This window comes from Canis lupus, chromosome 7, assembly GCF_048164855.1.
Source record: "Canis lupus baileyi chromosome 7, mCanLup2.hap1, whole genome shotgun sequence".
Taxonomy (NCBI): Eukaryota; Metazoa; Chordata; class Mammalia; order Carnivora; family Canidae; genus Canis; species Canis lupus.
In genome coordinates, this window is record NC_132844.1 from 12,760,573 (window position 1) to 12,784,083 (window position 23,511).

Genomic DNA, 23,511 nt, shown 5'->3' on the forward strand with positions numbered 1-23,511 from the left:
TGGATTTGCAGACATAATATTCCCTCACACATTTATCAGCATTATGACACTAGGTCAGAAGAAACCCAGAAGATCACTGGCTTAAGAGTATACTGAAATTTGCATCCAGCTGGTGCATATTCTGCTAGAAAGATGAAAAGGCAAAGAATTTCAAGCTGGAAAGAGGATTTGTGATATCTGGTCTGTTTTTAACCTGCACATACACAGACTGCATATTGCTATGTTAACTTATGTATGAATGTTTACAGGTATAAATTTTCCAAAGTTTGCCACTGCCAAGGCAAACATCACCAGAGATTTGAAAGTAATTTAACTGCCCTTGTCTCCTTTAAGTAGTCCCATAATAGTATGTGCTGCTAGCTTATTGCAGCTTAGGTGTTTTCCCTCATGCTTATGAATAACTCTAGTTGGCTTTATGAATAACATACTCACAACAGTAGTCTCATGAGCCCATAAATGAGTTATTAGCCATAAAGAATATACAACCCAAAGCTACAAGTAAAATTTATGCCTAGCTTAATACAATGGTAGCATTAGCAAGTTTCTGTGTACTCACCTCATACTAAGTCAGGCTCTGATAGAGTAAGCAGTTAGTTAGACATGAGCTGGAGGCAAGGGTCGTGATAAATAGGTTACACATTAGAAACCTGAGGGCACAATTTCCCCTGCTTTGTGGCTTTCAACATTCTGGCCTTATGGCTTTCAACACCCTGGGGTTGACTGACCAAGAGCCACAGGTGCAGAACCTGAGTTCTCTTCAATCTGCCCCAGAGTAAGATCTGTATATCAGGGTTTCGACCCCTTCCCCACAGGGAGGGAAGATGGCCATGACAGTTCTGTAAAGAAACCTGTAGGACCAAAAACTACTCCTCCTGACCAAGAGGAAGGAGGAATCTCTAAGATGACTGGAAATTAACCTCAGGTGGAGACACTCCCAGTTATGATCCATAACCTATGCAAACATAAAAAAGAAAAGACACTATAATCCCCATGCACTTGCCACCACCAGGCCTGCCCACTCTCCCATCTTGAGTGTGTACTATCCTTAATAAACTGCTTTGTGCTTGCTACCCTCCTTCTGGCTGTATTTATTTGAGCATGGGTAGGTAAATCTTTTGTGGGGAATCCAGAACTCAGACCTCCATTCACACAATACAGACTCTCCCACCTGTAATAGCTCAATAGCCAACTTTGGTTATAAGAATGAAAAACTTTATAAAATATTTCATAAAATATTATACAAAAAGCTATGATGCTTTAATTTCAAAAGGAAAGGATATCACTAAATATTTCTTCATTGGTCCTTGAATAGAAACTTTCATTGGAGCCTTTGGAAGGCAACATAAAAATAAAAGCATTTGGAAAATATGTACTATTTTCTCTAAGGAGAGTGGTGCTTGAGTTTAACATTTGTTGTGGAACACTTGTTAACACTTGTGTCATCCTTTCAATAAATATTCTTTAATGCTGAACACTTTCTGCAATTGTATTCTTTGTGTCTCCCAGTTATTTTCAGTATATTTGAAGCAAATGAATACTTCCAAGTATACAGCACAATACAGAGGGCTGCAGATGCAGTAAATTGATAAGGTAAAATGGTGTCCTGATTTAGATTTTAATTAGTCTGATGAGTCACAAAAAAATATCAACTCTTATAGATGCCCAACAAACTTCAAATAGAATGGCCCATGGCACCAATCATCATAAAAACTCCATAAATAGCCTGGTGGAGAGACCTAAAAAAGCAGGTCACCTATATAAAGGGAAAACTGGTTATCATTCCTCTACTTCCAAATAATTTGTTTCTGAGTAATTTTTACTTTAAAAATGTATTTAAGAAGTTCCAGATTGAGATTTTAAAAGATTTAAGGAAGGAAAATATAGCCCTTACTTTCAGTTTTAATAGAATTCAAATTTGACATACCACCAAACCATAAAACAAATAAAAGGAAGCCTAAACATGTTTTGATTTTACCTATGATGATTACATTGATTTTAAAATATACATATATTAAATAGTAATTTTTAAAATTTGGAGTCTCTGCTTTGCTGGTATCCTAAATATCATCCCTTTCCCCCTACCATTTATCCTGGCTATTGCTAATCTCACACTGAATTTGACTGTCTATTAATTCTTATGTTTAATTCTAATATAAAACCACTAAGACATAGATCATTTCAGTAGAAAAGTAATGAGATATTTGAACACCAAAGGTACCAATTAATAAACTGTTTTACTATTAAAACTTAATGCCGATATTACTGACTCTGATTCAAAATTAATATCAATAGCATCCCCAATGCCTACATTTTTCACACTGCAACAGTGTCTACAGGTTTTACATTTTAGTCCTCAACAAGAATACTCATTAAAAGCAACCCTTTTGGGTCCCCTCCCTCCTTGAGAGCTCTGTACTATCACTTGGCTATTGCTCAATAAACTTGGCTTTGCTGCCCACCAAAAAGAGAAAATAAATTTAAAAGTTAAAAAAAGAATACTTACTAATGATATAGTAGAAAGAATAAGAAAAAAAGAGAATTTTTTTTTACTTATTGTGTCTATATTGCTTATCTGGTATACGTCAGGAAATATATATATATATATCTTCCTAATTATTACTCTGATATTATCTCTGTAATCTAAGGCTCAAAAAGTTTAAGGCAATGTGCCCAAGGCCAAAAACTATGTAGCAAAAGAACTAGGATTTGAACCCACATCTGCCTCTAACAAGGACTTACTAGTATATCATGTTGTGCAGCCTTACTGTGGAGATGATGGAGACAAAGGTGTTTAGGGGGAAGTAAGGCTTGTCACTTTTTAAGGACAAACTGCTTCAGGGAGCCACATTATCCCAGTCTCTTTCTGAGATTGTATCTTCCTGTTGTATCACCAAGAATCATCGCTCATTAGATCATAATAATTTTGAGAGATTATACGAAGACTTGTACATTGAGGGTCTTCCCAAAAAGAAGAAATGGAAAAGAAGATAGTAAACTAGCTTTACTAAAATAAGAAAAACTAGCAAATGTAAGGGCAAATACAAATTAAACACAGGAGGCTCAATTCTCCCTGTTGAAAATAAAGGAAGCTATCCCTTCCCCCTTTCTTAGAATATTTACTTGAGAAAATTTGTAAGTCCTTTCTCTCTTTGAAATTTATATAAATCTTTAAAAAGCTAACTAAGCCTCTTGCCAGCTTTATGACCCAGGAATGCCTTTCCCAAGGATCTAGGAAGTATCTCTTTGAAATGTAATCAAGGAAGGTAACACCCTATTTCCAACTTTCTGTGAGAGAGAAGGAGCCTAACTTTGGTGGGTGGGAGCCTAAAATATACCTTTCTCATGAAGACTTGAGAAGTTTATTTTTCTAGTGGATAAAACCAATTAGCTAATGCAGATGGTCATCTCAGTTTCCAAATGAATTTAAGAGGAACTATATGTGATAAATGGTGCTTTCAAGCCTTCTTACTTGAGGACTAGGTATTGTTTATCTTGAGAACAAGTATGCAATGGGTTGTGCCTTCTTGGCTATAAAAAAAGGGTGAGATTTCTTTCTGTCTTTCCAATCTCTTAATGAATTACCTGTGTTGTGCATTTCATTCTGGCTTAATGCTTATTCATTAATGAAATTATTTTATTTTTCATCTACATTTATGGAAAGGTTGTCTGGGTTGGAAAGAGATTGTATTTTTAATTATATTTCCCTATCACAACACTTATATAAATATAGCCTCTTGATGGCTATCTCCCTTCTACTTAACCTAGTAAAATCTAAAACAAAACAAAACAAAACAAAAATCCTAGAAAATGAACTGGCTTATAGTTCATATAGAATAAATATTAGTGGCTTCTGTACAAATTCATATAAAAATAAGTAGCATAATTTAGATGGGCTGACTCTATGCCATAGTTCCAGGTATGGACTCATGACCTAGGTATGTCTATTCCAACTACCACCTTCCCAGTCCTAGCCTTTTGGATTAGTTCAGAGAATGAGCACCTTGTCAAAGCTGATCCAACTGATACGCCTTCCACCCTACCTCAAACCCCCACCACAGATTTTGCAGAAACTTTGGCAGAAGAAGACCTCTATGTCTTTCAAAAGGATGGCTCTAAGAACCAGGTAAGCCTAGAGTAGAGTTTCTCTGCTTCATCATGATTGATACCTGGGCCAAATAATTCCTTTTTTGTGTGAGGGGCTATCTTGCACATTGTTGAAAGGTTAGCACCACTAGCCTTTACCCCTGGATGGCAGTAGCAGCACCTCCTCCATATTCTTAAGACAGTAAAAAATGTCTCTCAACATTGCCAAGTGTCTCTTGGTGAAAAACAAACACACACCAAAAAAAAAAAAAAAAAAAACCTCCCTGCAGTTGATAGCCATTGGCCTAAAGCCACTACAATCCACCTTTGTCACCATATGAAAAGAAAGTACTTACGAATAAAACCTACAGAGAAGAAAGCAAGAGATAACAAGACAGTCAGTCATTAATGATATACTTTAAGACCCTGGATCCAACTATAGATGAACTGAGAACCACCACTGGACTTTTTTTTACTATTATGGGACCTTTAAAAAAGTATATTTGTGTAAGCTATTTTTAGCCATGTTTCTGACACTTGCACCTGAAATAGTCCTGATTGATTGTATAACTACCATACAACTTATATACAAATAAGTATGACAGATATTAAGCTGGTAATTAAAGTGTGACAGGTGTTATGCAAGAAGGGTAGTGTGAAAATTCATAGCAGGTGGGCTTCCTGGGGTGAGGTGGGGAAGCATCACAGGCAAAGTATTTCTGAAGTTAAATAGAAGTAATTCAGATAAAGTGAGTTAGGTGGAGGTTGAGGAGAATGGTGCACAGAGAACTAGCCCAGAAGCAAAAGAGAACAAGACTGAAAACAGTCTATATGGGTTTGGCTGGGGAGTGCAGAAGAGATAAAAATTAGAAAGGTGTGCCAGTTAGAATCTCAAAAGAAAACAAATGACAATAACTCAACTGATAATACCTAAGCAGGATTAATTTATAAGGAACTAGTTAATTACACAAGTCTGGGTCGAGGGGAGGACATTTATTGTCAGAATTTAGAGACCATCAGAATCACCATTAAGGCTGGTAAAAGAAAGACAGTCAGACTCTACCCGAGAGTTTTAGATCTACTAGTTCTAGGGTAGGGCCTGACAATTTGCACTTCTAGCAAGTTTGAAAGTGATACTGATTCTACAGATCTGTGGAACACACTTCAAAGCCCACTGGTGTCAGGAAATTTTAAGGGATATGCAGGAACTCAAGGCTAATAGCAGCTAAACTGTAACCATTCCTAAGATCTAAAGAAACAAAGCAATGTAGGGTGTAAATTGGAACTGAGAACAGGAAAGAGATTTGTGTAGATAAAGCAGACATCATAATGAGAAACTTATATTCCTTATAAGGACACAGCCAGCTCAACACAACATCTCAGGGAGTTAGGAAGGAAATAAATATTCTGACCTCACTCTCTTCCCTCCCTTGGATCTCTTGCTGGGAACCCTGATGATTTCCTCCATGTAAGACTACCTTCCAATATAGAAAGCATGGCGGAGAAGATCTGAGACCAGGTCTGAAGGGTAAAAATACTTTCATAACAGATAAACAATGACCAAATGTGGAAGGGTTTATAAATAAAGTCGGTCCTATATCCTTAGAACCAGGATATAGTTTCCTAAAACAGGAAACTCCCTTCTCTTGCATAAAATCTTTCAGTAATTTCCATACACTCACACACAAACACACACACATAGATAATGGACTAGAAGAGAAAGAACCTCATCTTGGGATATTATTCCAGATGACAGTGGAGATGGATATAAGTAGGCAGGTTTGGAAGCTATTTAAAGGCCACACTAAAAAAAAAAATAATAATAATAAAATAAAATAAAAAATAAAGGTCACACTCAATAAAACATGGTGGAGTGAGATATAATTCAAAAATGACTATTAAAAAAATAACTACTAAATTTTGGCTTGGGAAACCTATTGAATCATTGCTCCATGTACTGATGATATAGGAAACTTCAGAAAGAAAAGGTTCAAGAAAGAGAAATAATAGATTCAGTCTGTAATATGCTACCTTTGAGATGCTTATGAAACATTTAAATGAAAACTATAAGAGAAGTGGGTTGTATGGGTCTAAGGCTCAGAGCTGAAGATGTAGAGTGGTGAAATTCCAGTATGAGAATGATAATCATGCTATGAGACAAGGTAAGATTACCCAAGGAAAGCAAGGAGAGCAAGAAGTTTAGGGTATTTATCTGATTATCAATAAGAGTTACTACTCTGTGTTGAAATTAGCATATTCATAAATATGCAAATTGAGCTGAGGTTGTACAAAGTAAAATATACTGACTATTCTATTTTAATATGACTTGTGCTAAATATTAAAAACCAAGGCTAGGTCAGCAATAGGAGACATGAAGAGGGCACCAAGGAAGGGAATACTAGTAAGGGAAAAAAAAAATCAATAGATACATACATACCAACATACATAGACCGATCGATGTAAATAAATACAGATCTCCCTTATTCCCCTATTCTTGATAATAAACTTTGTAATTAATAGCAATGTAAGTATTATCAAAGTGCTGCAAAAACTGCCTCTATGTGCTACTTCCATTAGTAAGAACTTTTATTTAGGGTACAGTTCACATTGTATTTTAAAGGAAAATCTATTTTGTTATGTTGTAGAATATTTAGCAATAATTACATGTCTTATTATGGAAAATGTCAAAATAAATTTAAATGTTAAAAAACACAAAGCCAAATGCAATGTTATTATTTTTTTAAAAATCAGAGTTCATTTCAAAAAGATGAATTGACACTACCAACTGAGAAACTATGAAATCATGCTTTCATTGTATATGTAAATTACAAATTATAAAATTATAATTTATGAAATAATGCCAAAGAAGGAATGCCTGACTTATTCAACTAACTAAAATAAAATGTCTACCTTCCTCCTTCAATATGCTAATATACTTGCTTTATTTTTATACAGTATCATATTCTATGCTTTTTGTATATAGATTTCTTTCATCCCTACTGTAAAGATAAGAAGTATCCTATTCTCTAAAGATTAGAAGTATCAAAAATAAAAAATAAGGGGTGGCTGGGTGGATTAGTCGGTTGAATGGCTGCCTTTGGCTCAGGTCATGATCCCAGGATCTTGGAATCCCCCACTGAGCAGGGAGCCTGCTTCTCCCTCATCCTCTACCCCTCCCTCTGACTTGTGCACTTTCTCTCTCTTTCCTTCTCTTGAATAAATAAATAATATCTTTAAAAATAAATAAATTTAAAAAGGACAAGAAGTGGGACACCTGGGTGGCTCAGCGGTTAAGCGTCTGCCTTCAGCTCAGGTCATGATCCTGGAGTCCCGAGATCAAGTCCCACATCAGGCTCCCGCATGGAGCTTGCTTCTCTCTCTGCCTCTCTCTGCCTCTCTCTGTGTGTGTCACTCATGAATAAATAAATAAAATCTTAAAAAAAAAAAAAGGACAAGAAGTATCCTATCCTAGTCTATCTAGGAAATTTTTATCATAAAATTTATAGTAGGCATCACTCATTCTTTCTGCTGATTATGAAGTTAGCAGTATAAAAGTGAAAAAGAAATAAATTATTGGGCACACACATTCTAATTTGCAAATTAGGGCTAAATATTTCAAGATATTAAATCACTGAATTCTAGTTAATTTAAAACAGATAATACTCTCTAACAGAAACATATACCCCTCTTAGAGTCTCTATATATAAGGGTAAAATAATATAACTTTCAATAGAATTATTTAAGGAAACACATATTTGAAATATATTATTGCTCTTTGCCATTAAGTTACCCTACCATCACAAATCTTAAAAAGTAAATCTTTTAGCAATCCACCAAACGTAATGATAATAATGAGAAAAGAGACTTACATGATCAATCAGTTCACGGACCATTCCATTCCATTGTCCATTGGCATCATCCTGCGCTCCATATTTCCCATCCTCCACAAGTCTAATTTCATATGTAAAGCCAAGGATTGTAGATAACTCTCTGAGGAGGTCAATGCAGTAGCCCTCAAATCGATCATTCCCATAGAGAGGCTTGTCAGACTTCTTAAATAGGACATAGGGTTCTTCCTGGAAACAGTAAACATGAAGGTAGGGGGTATTAGTTAACCATGCAACTATCAGAATGACAGCTTTCCATAAAAGACCGAATATTTCACATTAATTTAGAACAACAGTCCATTTTATTTTCTCCTAATTAATACAGTTTGCAATCCTAAGAAGGCAGACTACTTTGGAAATATTTGTGCTCTAAAAGAGAATATTTAACTATAACAATTTCACCGTGACTATATAATAAAAATATGGTGTTATTTATCTTATACGTAAGAAGTAATACATAACATGATTATGCTAGAACATAACATATGTAATGCATAAGATCCAATTTCACATAATTACAGTATCCCAATTTGAATTATACCATTTAATCAATATCTACCATGCTATTTCAGTGGGATATATTGATGAAAGAATGAAAAAAAACTTATTGTCTAATTGCCTACTATGTACTAAACACTGGAGTAGGGACTTATATATTACAACATTTTGTCCTAACAACTATGAAAATTGTAACTACTCTCTTTATAGGAAAAAATAGTAACTTTAGAATATAACAGAGAAGCAACATTTATCAAGTGTTTATGCATTCAGCCAACAATATTTTATGGTGCACCTACTATGAGCCAGCCCTCCTCTATATAAAAGAGAAATTTCTGAGTCATAAAGTTCATGATATAGATGAGGAAATCAATAATAAATGCCTAAACAAATAGAGCACATAACTTCTGATGCTGATAAATGGCATAAAAACATAAAATAGGTGGGACGCCTGGGTGGCTCAGCTGTTGAGTGTCTGCCTTTGGCCCAGGGCGTGATCCCGGAATCCAGGATCGAGTCCCACAGGGCTCCTTGCAGGAAACTTGCTTCTCCCTCTGCCTGTGTCTCTGCCTCTCCCTCTCTGTGTGTCTCTCATGAACAAATAAATAAAATCTTAAAAAAAAAAAAAAAAAACATAAAATAGGGCAATAGGATACAGAACCACCACAAGGTACTTGGCAAGATAAGAGAAGACAAGACAAAACTGAGTAATATGTCTGGAAGTCCTTACTGAAGAGATGAGAGGTGAAGTAGAACCTAAAAAGATGAGAAAGAGTTTAGACATTTGAAAATCTGAAAGAACATTTCAGGTCAAGGACACAGCAAGTGAAAGCCCTGAGGCCAATAGGATACTGGAGTGTTCCAGAAAAAGGCCTACTGACATCATTGTGACCAAAGTCACATCCAGGAATGAGGGAATAAGCTGAATAAGGTCAGAATGAAGAGTGAGGAGCCAAATCCTGCATGGCTCTGCACAACAAGCCCTCTTAAAATTCATATGTTTAATTAAGTACTAAGAGATTCCATGCATTTGCATATTCTTGTGGAGCAGGTAGAAAGAAAATGGTATCCTGTGAATGAATCTGAGTGCAAGTGGCCCTACAACAGCCTCGGGAAGGTGCACTCTTAGGCACAGTCACTGTGGAGTGGCAAAACAGAAGGTTGCCATGCCAGTCTATCTAGAAAGGTGATAATCCTCATCCCCACCCCTGGAGAACAACAATCATCCCACAAGGTCATCACACCTAAGGGCATTTTAGATATGATAATAATGTGTCCTCTTGCCTATACTCATCTCAGAAACAAGACTAATTTCATTTTTCTTCCCATCTCTGCTGATCTGGCTTATCCCTCCACTGTTTTACACACACTCAAGCTGACCCATTGCTGTTCTTCGGATGCCCCTACACACTGCCACTGTGTGCTACCACACTCCTGCTTAGAGATCAGCGGAATGTTCCACATTTTCAACTAATTTTTGGAATTCCCTTTCATCTTTCTGCTTCATTTGACCATATCCTAATAACACTGCTTCTCCCTCAGCCCTCTCTCCTGGGGATTATCTTTAGTGTCACCCTCCTATCCCTCAGGCACAAAGGCACATTTGCTGTTATCCGATGAAATCTGAATCAGATTTACTAAGTGGGAAGGGAGGCCTCTACTTTCCAAAGGTTTAGCTCCTGGATGGCAATTTTGCTTTCTTTCCCAACTCTTATCATTATTTTCTATGTATTCAAAATCCACCGACCTGAAGCAACCAACACGATGTGTCAGTCCTTTTACCTCCTCATTGCCAAATCCCGTCCTTCACTGGAATTTAGCCTCCCTCTCTCATGATTGCAACTACTCTCTACATTTGTTAGAAAATGATATATCTTGGGCAGCCCGGGTTGCTCAGCGGTTTAGTGCCACCTTCGGCCCAGAGCCTGATCCTGGAGACCCGGGATCGAGTCCCACGTCGGGTTCCCTGCATGGAGCCTGCTTCTTCCTCTGCCTGTGTCTCTGCTTCTCTCTCTGTGTGTGTCTCTCATAAATAAATAAATAAAATCTTTAAAAAAAAAGAAAACGATATATCTCTGTATCAATATCTCTAAAAGTCATTCATCTAGCCCATAGTTCAATCACACCCATACCTACAATTCTTTAGTTCTATATAAAGACCTCTAAACCAGTGACCCCTACACTTTCCCACTATCCATCAATCCCCTCCTAACTTCATTTCTGACCTCCAAACCTTGTCTGGCCTAGGTCTCGCGGTCCATTAATATAGTTTCTATGCTACACACATTTTCAAGTCTTTCTCCAATTCTGTGCTGGAGTACTTGGTCTTACAAAAAACATGCCTTACATGACTTTTTTTTTTTTTTTTCTCCATACCCACTCCTGAAGAGCTGAACAATGCTAATTATTTACACTTATAATTAATACCCTCAAACGTTTTATGGTAGGATCTATTTCCAACTCTATGAGATGAACATTTTATCCATTTTTCTTTAAATTCACGACTTTCTACTCCAACATTTGGTTGATTATCTCAGTGAGAAAACAAAAGCAATCACATGCCATGCCTTTACCTGCCCACTGCAACCCCACAAACTCATACCTATATTCATTTTCTCTTCCTTCATGTACTGCTATAGAGGAACTAGAACTCTGCTTATTGGGCCAGTCCTTATAATTATGTTCCAATTCTTGTATCAGTCAGGGTTCCAACACAGCATGCCACTTAAAGGAGAGTAGTGATCTTCAGCTGAGAAAAACAGCCAGTCTAACCCAACTACAGTTAGTCTAACCCAACTAACTCCATGGAGTTAGCAACCAAGACCTCATTTGTGTCCCTCCCTTTGATCTCTTGCTAGGGCTTTCTGTTGGTCAAACCAAATCAAAACCCAGGGGATATATGAGTCTATTGATATAATTCACACAAATTGGACACCTAGGACAGACAAAAGAGTGAAGAAAAGTGAAGAGTGGGTCTGAGGACAAAGAGGATGATACATAGTATATTTCTACCACCTTTCACTTGCTCTAGATCCTGATTAGCTGAGTTGTCTTGTATCTCCTTCATAACCAATCTGTCCCTTTACATAGAATCATTTTCAAAGTACTTGTTCCAATAACCTTCAATTAGTCCCATGATCCCATTCTGCCACAGCCTAATTTTTCTGTTTCTCCTCATAGACAATTATCCAGAAAGATTTGTCTATGCATACCACTTTAGTGTTCCAGCTACCTGTCCATCCACTGGAGTGACTTCTAGACTCACTCCACTTAACTGATCTTGACACAGCATTAACAACCTCCAATCTGCTGAATCCAAGAGATGTGGCTCTATTCTCTTTTTACTCTCTTTTAGCCTCTCAGCTGCATTTTCACAATGAACTATCACCTCTCTCCCCTTTTTAACCCTCCTCTCTCTGTATTATATCATTCTTCCTTGGCTTTCCCCCTACCTTAATGGAAACTCCTCCCAGGATCCTTTGCAACTGTTTTTTTTTTTTTCTACCTCAATCTAAATGGTGATGGTCCTCAGCACTTGGTTATAGCCCTTCTCCCTTAAAAAAAAAAAAAAGTCCCTAAATGATCTTACCCACACGCAGTAAATTCAATAGTAAGTTTATGCTTTTGACTCCAAAATTTATATACCAGACCCAAACCTCTTCTAGTGAGGCGTAGGCACACAAATCCAGCAGCATTGTCAGTACCACTTAATGTTCGTAGACATCTCACATTTAACATGCACCAAATGCAATTCGTTTTTTTCTTAAAATTTTATACCTTTTATTTCCTTTCAGCAAATGACACCATCATTCACTCGGTTACTCAAGCCAGTTACTGAGGCATCATCCTTGTTTCCCTTTTAGCTCATTCACTAAAGAGCAACAAAATGATCTTAAAGTATACATTTTATTATACCCCCACCACTACTTCAAACTAATTAATAAGTGGCCAACACATTTAGAATAATATTCAATATTCAACTTCCTTGCTGTGACCCCTGAAATCTATGTTTTATCACTTGTATTCACATTGGTAAATGACTCCAACGCTTCTATCATGGTTCCTGTAACCTCTATTTCCCCCCTGAATTCCTCTAGTAGCCTCTTACCTGTACTTTCCATTTCTATGTTCCCATAATTAATTCTCTATAGAAAGTCATAGCGATCTTTTCAAAATTAAGTATGATTTTATCAAGCATCTGCTTAAAACCCAACAGTAGCCTTCTACTGAAACAAACAAATAAACAAGAAAGGCAAAATTGCTTACCCTGGTGGTCACAGACCTACACACTTTCCTCTCTGACCCTAGCTTTTCATTCTTTCTTATTATATCCCAGATATATTGGCTTTCCTTCTGCTTCTCAAACTTGCCAAACTCATTCCTGACTTGAGGTCTTTGCTTTGCCTTGCCTTCCTCACCCCCCTTTCTGACTGCAAAGATTTTTCCTAAGATCTTCATATGGCTGTTTCATTCTCACCATTCAAATGTCCGGTCAATGTCACTTCTTCAGCACTAGATATAAATAGTATGTGTATATATATATATATATATAATATATATGTAGTATAAATATACATATATATATTTCCTTCTATGTTATTGCTTTGTTTGCAAATGTTTTATTTTCCTCATACCATTTACTCCAATATGAAGTTTTATTATTTATTTATCTGTTTATTTATTACTATTTAAATTATCTTTTTGGGGGTGGGGATTTTTCTTTCTTTCCCTATTAGAATATAAATCATGAGTGTAAGGACATTATAAATTACATTCATCAATATATCTCAGTGTCTATAAAAATGACTGGCAACCACACTCAGGAAATGCACTGAATGAATAAAATATTTATCAGGAAGGCTTACATTCTACATCTCCCTCTTCAACCTCATCTTTTCCTTAAATTCTAAATTTTTGTGTTCTTTCAGTTTCTCAAATACAAAGCAATTTTCTGCCTCAGAGCCCTTATTGTACTATCTCTAATGTTCTTCAAATGGTGAGCTCCCTTCCTTCCTTTAAGGCTCAAATTAAATGTGAAACCTTTACTGAACTTATTTAAGATGAGTCTTGTTATTCCCTATCTCAATACTTTATTTCCTCAATTCGTTTTTAAGTTATTGTATTTGTTGGCTTGCTTGCTTTTTGTTTGTCTCACTTCTTTGGAATATAACATCCATATTGATTCATTTTAGTATCTCCCATGCTTAATCCTGCCTCGCACATAGTAAATGCTAAGTAAATATTAGTGGAATAAATGATTGTAAATTAATGAATTCTGACTCAATTTACTCATCTCTAAGTGGATTTAACAATGCTTTTAAAATTCTTTTTGAGGGCAGCATGGGTGGCTCAGCAGTTTAGAGCCATCTTCAGCCCAGGGCCTGATCCTGGAGACCCAGGATCAATTCCCACATCGGGCTCCCTGCATGGAGCCTGCTTCTCCCGTGTCTCTGTGTCTCTGCCTCTCTTTCTATCTCTCTGCGTCTCTCATGAATAAATAAATAAAGTCTTAAAAAAAATAAAATTGTTTTTGATAATTAAGTAAAAGGATTCTGATAAATACTAGCTTCTTAACAGTATTATTTTAGTTTCTCAATAATTTTCAATAGACTTTATGTTTTTTTAATTGTCATTTTTTAGAGAAGGAGGCAGGAGGAACACAGGGAGAGGAGAGAGGGAAAATCCTAGAAGGCTCTACGCCCAGTGCAGAGCCCAACGCAAGGTTCAATCCCACAACCCGGAGATCAAGACCAGAGCTCAAATCAAGAGTCTGACTTTAGCGAAGTGAGCCACCCAGGTGCCCCAACAGACTTTATTTTTTAGAACAGTTTTAGAGTCACAGTAAATTTGAGTAGAAGACAATTCCCATATACTCCCTGACTCCACACACACCTAGCCTTTCCCACTATGAACATCCTCCACCAAAGCGATACATATGTTATTTCTGATAAATCTATAGTGACACATCATTTTTAAAGGTTTATTTATTTATTTATTTTAGAGAGAGAGAGAAAAAAAGAGAGTGCATGAGTGCAGGGAGGGGCATAGGGAAAGAAAAAGAGAATCTCAAGCAGACTCCCTCCTAAGCATGGAGCCCAATGCGGGCCTAGATCTCATGTCTCTGAGATCATAACCTGAGCCATAATCAGTTGCTTAACTAATTGAGCCAACACTGACACATCATTATCACTCAAACTCTATGGCTTACATTAGGGTTCATTCTTGGTGTTGTAATTTCTATGGATTTTGGCAGATATATAACACAACATTGTAGTCCACCACTGAGGTATCACACAGAACAATTTCACAGCCCTAAAAATCCTCTTACTCTATTCATCCTTCCCTCCCCTCTAACATCTGAAAATCACTGATCTTTTTTATTGTCTCTAGAACTTTCTCTTTCCCAGAATTCAGATAGTTGGATTCATATGGTATGTATTCTTTTCATTTTGGCTTCTTTTACTTAGTAATATACATTTAAGTTTCCTCCATATCTTCTCATGGCTTGATACCTCATTTCTTTTCAGTGCTGAATAATAGTCCATTGTCTAGATGTACCACTGCTTACTTATCCATTCACCTACTAAAGTATATCTTGGCTGCTTCCAAGTTGTCTCAATTATGAATAAAGCTATTATAAACATCTATGTGTAGGTTTTTTTATAGATATAAATTCGGTAAAATTCATTTGGGAAAGTACCAAAACATTCCACTGTTAGATCATATGATAAACGTATGTTTACTTTTTAAGAAACCACCAAACTGTCTTTCAAAATGGCTGTACCATTTTGCAGTCCATCAGCAATGAATAAGTGTTTCTATTGCTCCACACTCTCATTAGCTTTTGGGGTTGTCAGTGTTCTTCATTTTGGCCATTCTAATAGGTATGTAGTGGTTTTTTGTTATTGTGGGTTTTTTTTTTTAAGATTTTATTTATTTATTCATGAGAGACACAGAGAGAGGCAGAGACATAGGCAGAGGGAGAAGCTCCCCTTCAGGAAACCTGATGCAGGACTCAATCCCACGACCCTGGGACCACAACCTAGGCTGAAGGCAGCTGCTAACCACTGAGCCACCCAGGTGCCCCTCATTGCTTTAATTCAAAATTCCCTAAGGACATATCATGTTGAGCATCTTTTCATATGCTTGAATGGAGTTTTATTAGAACTATTTTATTATTTCAATTATTTTACTAGTTGGAGTATTTTATTTACTAGTAGGACTATTTCACTAGCTTCTTTTTTTGTTTGTCATTTTTCAGAGAGGCTAGCTAATGTTCACAGGTCATATGGCTAAGAAGAGTTTAAAAAAATAGCTAAGAAGAGGCAAAGCTAAGAATTCAGTTTTTCTAAATTCCAAAATACACACTTTCCCCATTATTTTATGTTTGCTTTCTATACCATAAGAGCATTTGTAGAAAATATACATGTGTTGACTTTTTAAATGGAATTAGATCAAGCACATAGGTATCAGAAAAATAATTTGTTACTAAACTCAAAGCTAGATATTTGAGCCTACCATAAGGTAAAGGACAGTAAAACTCCTGTCTAATTTTTAAGTACTATGTGACACATATAAAATTTTTTCCCTAGGGGTACAGAGTGTAGTAAAAATGTGACAGAGTTTTCTTCCACCCCTGCAGTTATTATACCCTTTTCTTCTCTACTCTTAGTGGTATGCTAGTGTTTTAAGTTAGATAACACATTTCCATGGATGACAATTTAAATGCCCTTGTTACCTTGAAGAGGAAGAGAAGCCTTGCAGTTAAACAGCTTTCTTTACTTTACGTTTACATTTCAGGCATATTCAGTTGTTTCTTTTTCTAGTCCTCCCACAAAAACTTCCTGAATACTTTTGAATATTTTTAATATAATATTTATCTTGTTTAGTAGTAAGTGGTTTATATATATATGTATATATATATATCTTCTGAAAAAAAATATATTCAATAATATGGATTATTGAACTGAACTCTACTTGAGCAGTTTATATGGAATGATAATTACTTAAATTTGCATCAAAAGCACCAAACCTCACCAGGCACATAGCAAGTTTACAAATACAATGACTGCTGTATTGAACTGAGTGGAAATGGATTGCTCTGTTCAACTGGGGAAGCCAAGGGAACTTAAATTTGAAAGAAAGCAGAAGACAAGTAAATTCCCCTATGATGTTGAGTTATGGTGGTACAAATCCTCAAGTTCCTAACCCATGGGCAGAAGGTTAGAGATTAGAGAAGAACATAGCATATTCCCCTGCAGATGAGAGGATAGCCTGAGATTTTTGGGCAAGTTAATGAGAATCAAAAGAAGCATGTTGGTATAATACATTAGTACTATCAAATTTGCACCTTGATTTCATTTAGTTTCTGATTTATAAATAACAGAATGTGTTGGGGGGGGGTTTGTTTTGTTTTGTTTTGTTTTTTATGTCACAAAAGTTGGCCATTTGTCAAGCTCCATACACTAAGGAATAGAACTATTTAATATTCTCCAAGCACCAACTTGTGCTAGACCCTGTTCTGGAAAGCACCCAGATTTCCTTTCCTTGGATAAACTTACTTATTTCTCACTATAACCATGTGAAGTCCCTAATATTATTATTTCTATTTTACAGATGAAGAAACTGAGGGCAAGAATGCTTTTGCCAAAGGTCAATAGCCAGCATACAACCTAGGGAGTCAGACTATTGGACTATTTACCTCCACACTATACTTCCCACATTAAATGGCTTCCAGTGATCATTATCAAACTCCATACGGTTGCATAATTGCACATAGCTCATTAGATAACTTAATACATATTATATGACTTTATTATTTTTTCAATCAACTGAGATTAGCCACCAGGTTAATGTAATGCATGCAAAATGATAATATATTTATTAATTGAACAATGCAGTCAAAACAACATTGCAGAAAAGACTAAATATATAATCAAAAAAATTCATTTTCTACATCATAAATGATCTCCTTCCAAGTAAAAACACATTTTAACATAAAAGTGCTTCAAGAATTTGTGAAAATAGCATATTTTAAGCCCAACATATTTAGGTAGTAATATATGAAGGTCTAAAAAGTGTTTTCCCCTCATTTGCATTAAGTCATCATTGTCTCTATTTAAAATTTTTGTTCCAAAATATTTATAGTATATTTTTCACACAAACTCACTTGAATATTAGGAAATATATGATTGAAGTTAATGATTACTGAAGTATATTTGAGGCATGTGAAGGACACATACACAAGGTACAAAAGCACAGTAAAAATTTTTTTTAATTATTATGCTATTTAAATCTCATTAATTCAGCTTTTCATAGTAACCATCCTACTTATTAACTTGATTTTCATCACTTATAAGCTCATAAGAAAACTTCTGTCATAGGTAAATAAAATTGTTTATCCCTGTGAGATTAAAGTCTATTTAGATATATATTTTAAACAGCTTTTCATATCACTATGAAAAAAATGTGGTTTGAGTGCATCTTTCTAGTATTTATGGATCTCTACAATGTCAAATATCATTCTTCCCATTTTTAATTCTGATAAGTAAGACACAATTTTCCAGTTGTGATTCCTATCTTCAGCTACACTGTGTCACAAGATAGTTTACATCGAGTTATGACTCTCCTTTAGACTCTCTTTCTCTGTTTCACACAGCACAGGATAAATAATAACCTCATGTAGAAAAAGAAAAATGGTACCAGAAGCAATTACTGTACCACATACTGAGTTCAATGAATAATATGATAAAACTCTCCTGGGCAACTTTACTGATTTCTCATATAGTCTTAAATCTCCACATCAGCATTTGCTAGAGGTAAAGGCGCTTCATTCTACTGGCATCTGTAATAAGGATTTGTCAGCATTTCCACTATCAACCCTAGTTTTAAGGAACCCAATAACTCATGTATTTTTATCTGCATTAGACTGGGAGTTGGCAAAGAATATAACCAAAATGAAGTTCTAAAAAAAAAAGTAAAATATGTTTTAAGGTTGAGAGGAACAAAATGTTTTATTTAAATATAATAAAACTTTATAATTTCTAAGTTATAACTCACAAATCCTCCAGCCCTTACCTAGAGCTAAATTATTTTTTCATATGTTAACCCCTGAACTATCACTCTTACTCATAATATTCAAAAGATAGGGACATAAAAATGCAATTTAATTTTAGAGACATATAAAATACCCCTTGCCATTTCAATGATAAGGCTAACCTAACTAATATATTTATTTATTCAAATGTATTTAACTATTATGTACCATTTTAGGTATCAGATATACAACAATGAAAAACAAAAACAAAACCATACAAAGTTTCTGCCCTTCTGGAACTCCCAATCTAATGATGAATTTTAGAATCTTATCTATTTTATAGTATTCTGTATTATTCACATGGCTACTTTGCTTCATTAATTACCAGAGGGGAAATATCACCATAGAGAACATTTTTGAGATACATGATTATGTCTTATTTTATAGCAGGTCCTATGACACAGTGACCCTCAAATAAGTCATTTGGGAAAACAAGTGGATTTTCAGTTAGTCTTAATCTGGTTCTGAATGTACCCTTATGACAAAAAAAAAAAAAAAAAAAAACTTTTAAACGGCAACCAGCTGAAACTCTACTTGCTAAGGGTTAACAATATTCTCAACTAAAAACAGTATCAAAGCATTTAGAAGATATTTTTAATGGTCCTTAATTTTTCCTTAATGAAGATAGGGTTCTCTCTCTCTCTCTCTCTCTCTCTCACTCTCTCTTTCACACACACACACACACACACACACACACCTTTTTAAAAGATAGCATTACTATGGGTCAAATGAAGAAAGCACTATGGTTAAAACAATATCAGAGTAAAATGAAATATGGAGATTAAGTTTAAAACTGAGCAGTTCATGTGTTCCTGAGAATCACTTATCTCCCTCAATCTTCTTAGTTTTATATACACACACTGTGTATCCTATCACTATCTTCACATCGAAAGCATTAAATCATAATACTATAATAGAGCAACTTGGTTTTAAAGGAGATCAAGGTTGGTGTTATAAAGTTGATTGGAAGTGGAAGGCTAATGAATGGCAGCATGAAGGGCAGGGGCAATGATACTGCTGACATTGGCTCCTGAGGAAGGTGAGTCAGCTCTGTGAAACTACAGAAATTACACATTAACATGAGGGAGCAAAAAAACAGACCTCAACACCTTGCCCTGGCATACTCAAGAGAATGTAAAGTGGAAAATTATACTTTTAAAAGGAAGATTAAGGATGAAAGGACATTACTACAGACAGCAATACTAAAATGGGAAGTTCTTCAACAAACAAGTTATCAACTCACTGAAACTATCTGACCATGGTCTATACTATTGCTCTAATAGGCAATATTTCTGAGTAGATTAAGAATACATAATGCTTGATGTGACTTAGGAAAAAAAGAAACAAGCTTATGATAACAATTGTAATGTGTCCCTAATAACTAATACATATTTTCAATTAGCATGTTTTAATTTTAAGTAACCATCACCATTTCTGCATGGAATAGTGATCTATAGGTCATAATAGCAACTCTAAAAATGTCCAATGAATTTCCATTGAGTACAATGGTACAATTCTAAGAGCACAATTCTAAGTTTTTATCTGATGCTTAACAAGATGTGGGTAAATATCTACATTTGATATCTTCATGATAGAATAAGTATAAGATGTTTTTGTTATCCATCTAATATTTCATCTGTCTATCCTTCCATTCATTAAACAAATATTTTTATGTGAATTCTGTAAAAAAAAATGTCTACAATAGAGGTCAGCAAATTTCCTCTTAAAAACTAGTTAGTGACTATTTTTGTTTTTGCAAAAGTCGCAATCACTCAACTGCCATCGTAGAGCAAAAGCAAATCTAGAAGCAGTGAATAAGCTGGCAAAACAGAGCTTTTAGGAACATACTTTTTAGGAACTCTGGAATCTAAAAATACAAAACAAACAAACAAAACTTACAACAACCAAGGGGATGCTTTGCAAAGAGAAAAACTGTAGAATTTTGATACGAGAGTTCTGCGGCTACTTGTTTATTACCCTGTTACTACTATCTTCCACTCCCTGTTCAGTAGCAGCATTAAAGATAGCAGTCTGCATTCCTGGTGCAGGTTGTGAATATGGGGGAATGGTATGAAGGCCCAGTCTCAAAGACAGTAATTCTGTGTTTTGACCTAATGACTCCTTAGGATATTGGCTCAAGAGTTTGCCTTTGTTTCACCTACACAGGAGTTTCCCCAGGACTGCAGCCACTTCACAGATGGTGTTTTCATGAACATTTAGAAGCAAATATATTAGCCACTTCCTCCTGTGCAAGATACAGCAGAGATAAGAAACAAACCAAAATGCCTGAACAGAAGAAGCTAGAGAAAGAAATACTTAGAATGAGGGCTATAAAATTCTCTTGCATATTCAAGGGACTCTAGAAGCCCATGCACATGCCTATGGCAGGAAATATCCTCAGAAAAGATCTGGGAAGACCCTAAACATTTACCTCTGGCTGGACTTCAGACTCTGTGCAAGCAGGAAAGGAAAGATAGGGCATAATTGTAAACTGCTTGCCTAAACAGTGAAATATAAAAACATTTCTGAAAGAAGCTAAAGAAGACACAAATAAATAGAAGGATATTCTGTGCTCATGGATGTTAAGAATTAATATTGTTACTCCCCAAAGCAATCACAGACTCAATGCAATCTCTATCAAAATTCTCATGACATTGTTCACAGAAGTAGAACAAACACTTTTAAAATTTGTGTGGAACCACAAATTACCCCAAATAGCCACATAATCTTGAGGAAGAAGAACAAGGCCAGAGGTATCACACTCTCCGATTTAAAATTACACTACAAAGCTATATTAATCAAAAGAGTATGATATTAGCATACAACCAAACACATAGATCACTGGAACAGAACAGAGTTCAGAAATAAACTCATGCACATATGGCCAATTAATTTATAACAATGGAGGAAAGAATATACAGTGAAGAAGGCAGGACTCAACAGTGTGACAAAAATTTTGCTAGGTTTAGTACTCTGCTGGTGTCCTTTTGAAATTTCTAATAACTTTTAACAAGATCCTCATTTTCATTTTACACTGGGGGCAGAAATTATATAGTCAGTCCCATATGCAGTCAGGAAATGAGAACTACTGAATTAAAGAGTAGAGTAAATGAAAATATTTTGGAGAGAGAAAATGATTCATATAGATGCTGGAAAAAAAATAAATAGCTCTGTACAATTTAAGTGAAAAGAAAGTGTGGAGCAAAAAAGATTGGGGAGTATAACATCATGAGGACCTAAGTTAGGAAACAAACTTTTTTCTTATAAAATTCTGAGAAAACTATCTGGATCTAATCACTGTGGATCATCAGTGCTTGAATTCATATACTGCTCAGAATGGCATTCTCTTCCCTGAGATTATTTTTAAGCATCTACCTAAAAATCAATTTTGATGTAGAAAATGAGGTTTAGGATTTCTTTCTCCAATAGACTCCTTTAGGTATTTTCTCACCATTCAGATATTGAATAAATTTCAATGCATGCCTGAGACAGTGAGGAAACAAACCAAAAGGAGGAGGACATGATTTGTCATATGATTGCAAAGTGGAGTTTTTAATAATTAGGATTCTGTTTCTGATAATTTAGTGTACAATTTGAGGGCTCTTTGTATTAGAAAGGACCCAGTATCAGCTGTCCTTGAGCTTTATTTACATTTCTTCTAAAAAGAATGGAAATATGATTTTAAAAGGGATGAGAATACTAACTAGCTTTCTACCCACATCCCTCCCCAAAATTGAACAGATACTGGCAACCTCTTTAAGACACCTGAATATGTCTATATAACAGTCATAAGAGAAAGTCCTTGTACAATAGAATTATCCATCAATGGTCAGTGGTAGTTATCAGCATGTGTCTGCTGAAAGTTCTTTTTTACATAATTTAACTTTCAGCTGCTGCCCTTTGTAAGCAATAAAATAAAAAAAATGTTTAGAGTACCTTTCATTTAAAAGAAAATACCTACTGTAAAGCAGAGTTGCTTCTCCTAAACACCTTTTAATCTAGTTGAAAATAGAGAACTTGCACAAGAAATGTAAACTAATGATACAAGTTTCATGTAAATGCCTAAGGAATAAATTGTATAGACAAAGGAACCATTAGGTGCAGATGTCCCAAGGAAATTAGATAAATTATCCTAGAAAAAAGGCCGCTCAAAAAAGGGATTGTAGAATGAGTATAAATGGGGAGAAGTAAGAGTTGCTCATGCAAGAAAATGAAGTGAGAAAAGTTGTAGAGAAGAATTTTACTGGTGCATGGCCTGAAGAAGAAGAATGATGGTTCATAAGAAGATATCATAAGGCCTTGGGGGAAAGTTGTAAATATGAGCACCATTTATTGCTTTTAATTTTTAGATTACTTTGTACCCATTTAATATTATCATTTGCCGATAATTTTGTGTCAGGGACTATGTTATATATTTTTTTCAAATTTCTATCTCTAATACTTCAAGTTGCATGTCATTATTACCCTTATTAGAAAGTTTCAGTAACTTGCCCAAGGTAAATCATCTAAGTGGCAGACTCAAGATTCAAACCTAGATTTTCTGACTTCCATTTGTCCCTTCAACCTTCAGAAAAAACTTTCTTAACTAGGTATTAAACTCAGATATCAAACATTAACTCATTGGAAAAACAGTCTGCTCCTCTGCTGTTATTAGTAGGCTAAGTGGTTCATGAATCTGCATATGGAAGTAAATTTCATTATATTTATCAATAAGAACTTCATAGTTATTATGATCTAACCTAATGTTGTCCACAATGTATTCTTCTGGGAAATTATTCTACAAATTTATTTTCAAGAAAACATTCTGAAATTAAAGATATTTGGAAATTCTACATATTTTCTTTCCTTTGAGATATCCACAATACATATGAACTTACTAAAGGCTTAGTGATATAGAAACCTAATGAATTTACCTTAATTCAATATTTTCCAAAAACTATTTAACCA

General features: G+C 35.3%; 1 protein-coding gene across 7 annotated transcripts in view; it reads right to left on the minus strand.

Annotated features, from left to right (window-relative positions):
- Positions 1 to 23,511, minus strand: part of GRIK2 (glutamate ionotropic receptor kainate type subunit 2) — a 1,079,206-nt gene that overhangs the window by 205,315 nt on the left and 850,380 nt on the right. For all 7 annotated transcript variants that reach the window (XM_072831955.1, XM_072831953.1, XM_072831957.1 and 4 more), the window contains one exon: positions 7,953 to 8,159. In XM_072831955.1, coding sequence (XP_072688056.1) covers positions 7,953 to 8,159 — 207 coding nt within the window. The remainder of the gene's footprint in view (positions 1 to 7,952; positions 8,160 to 23,511) is intronic.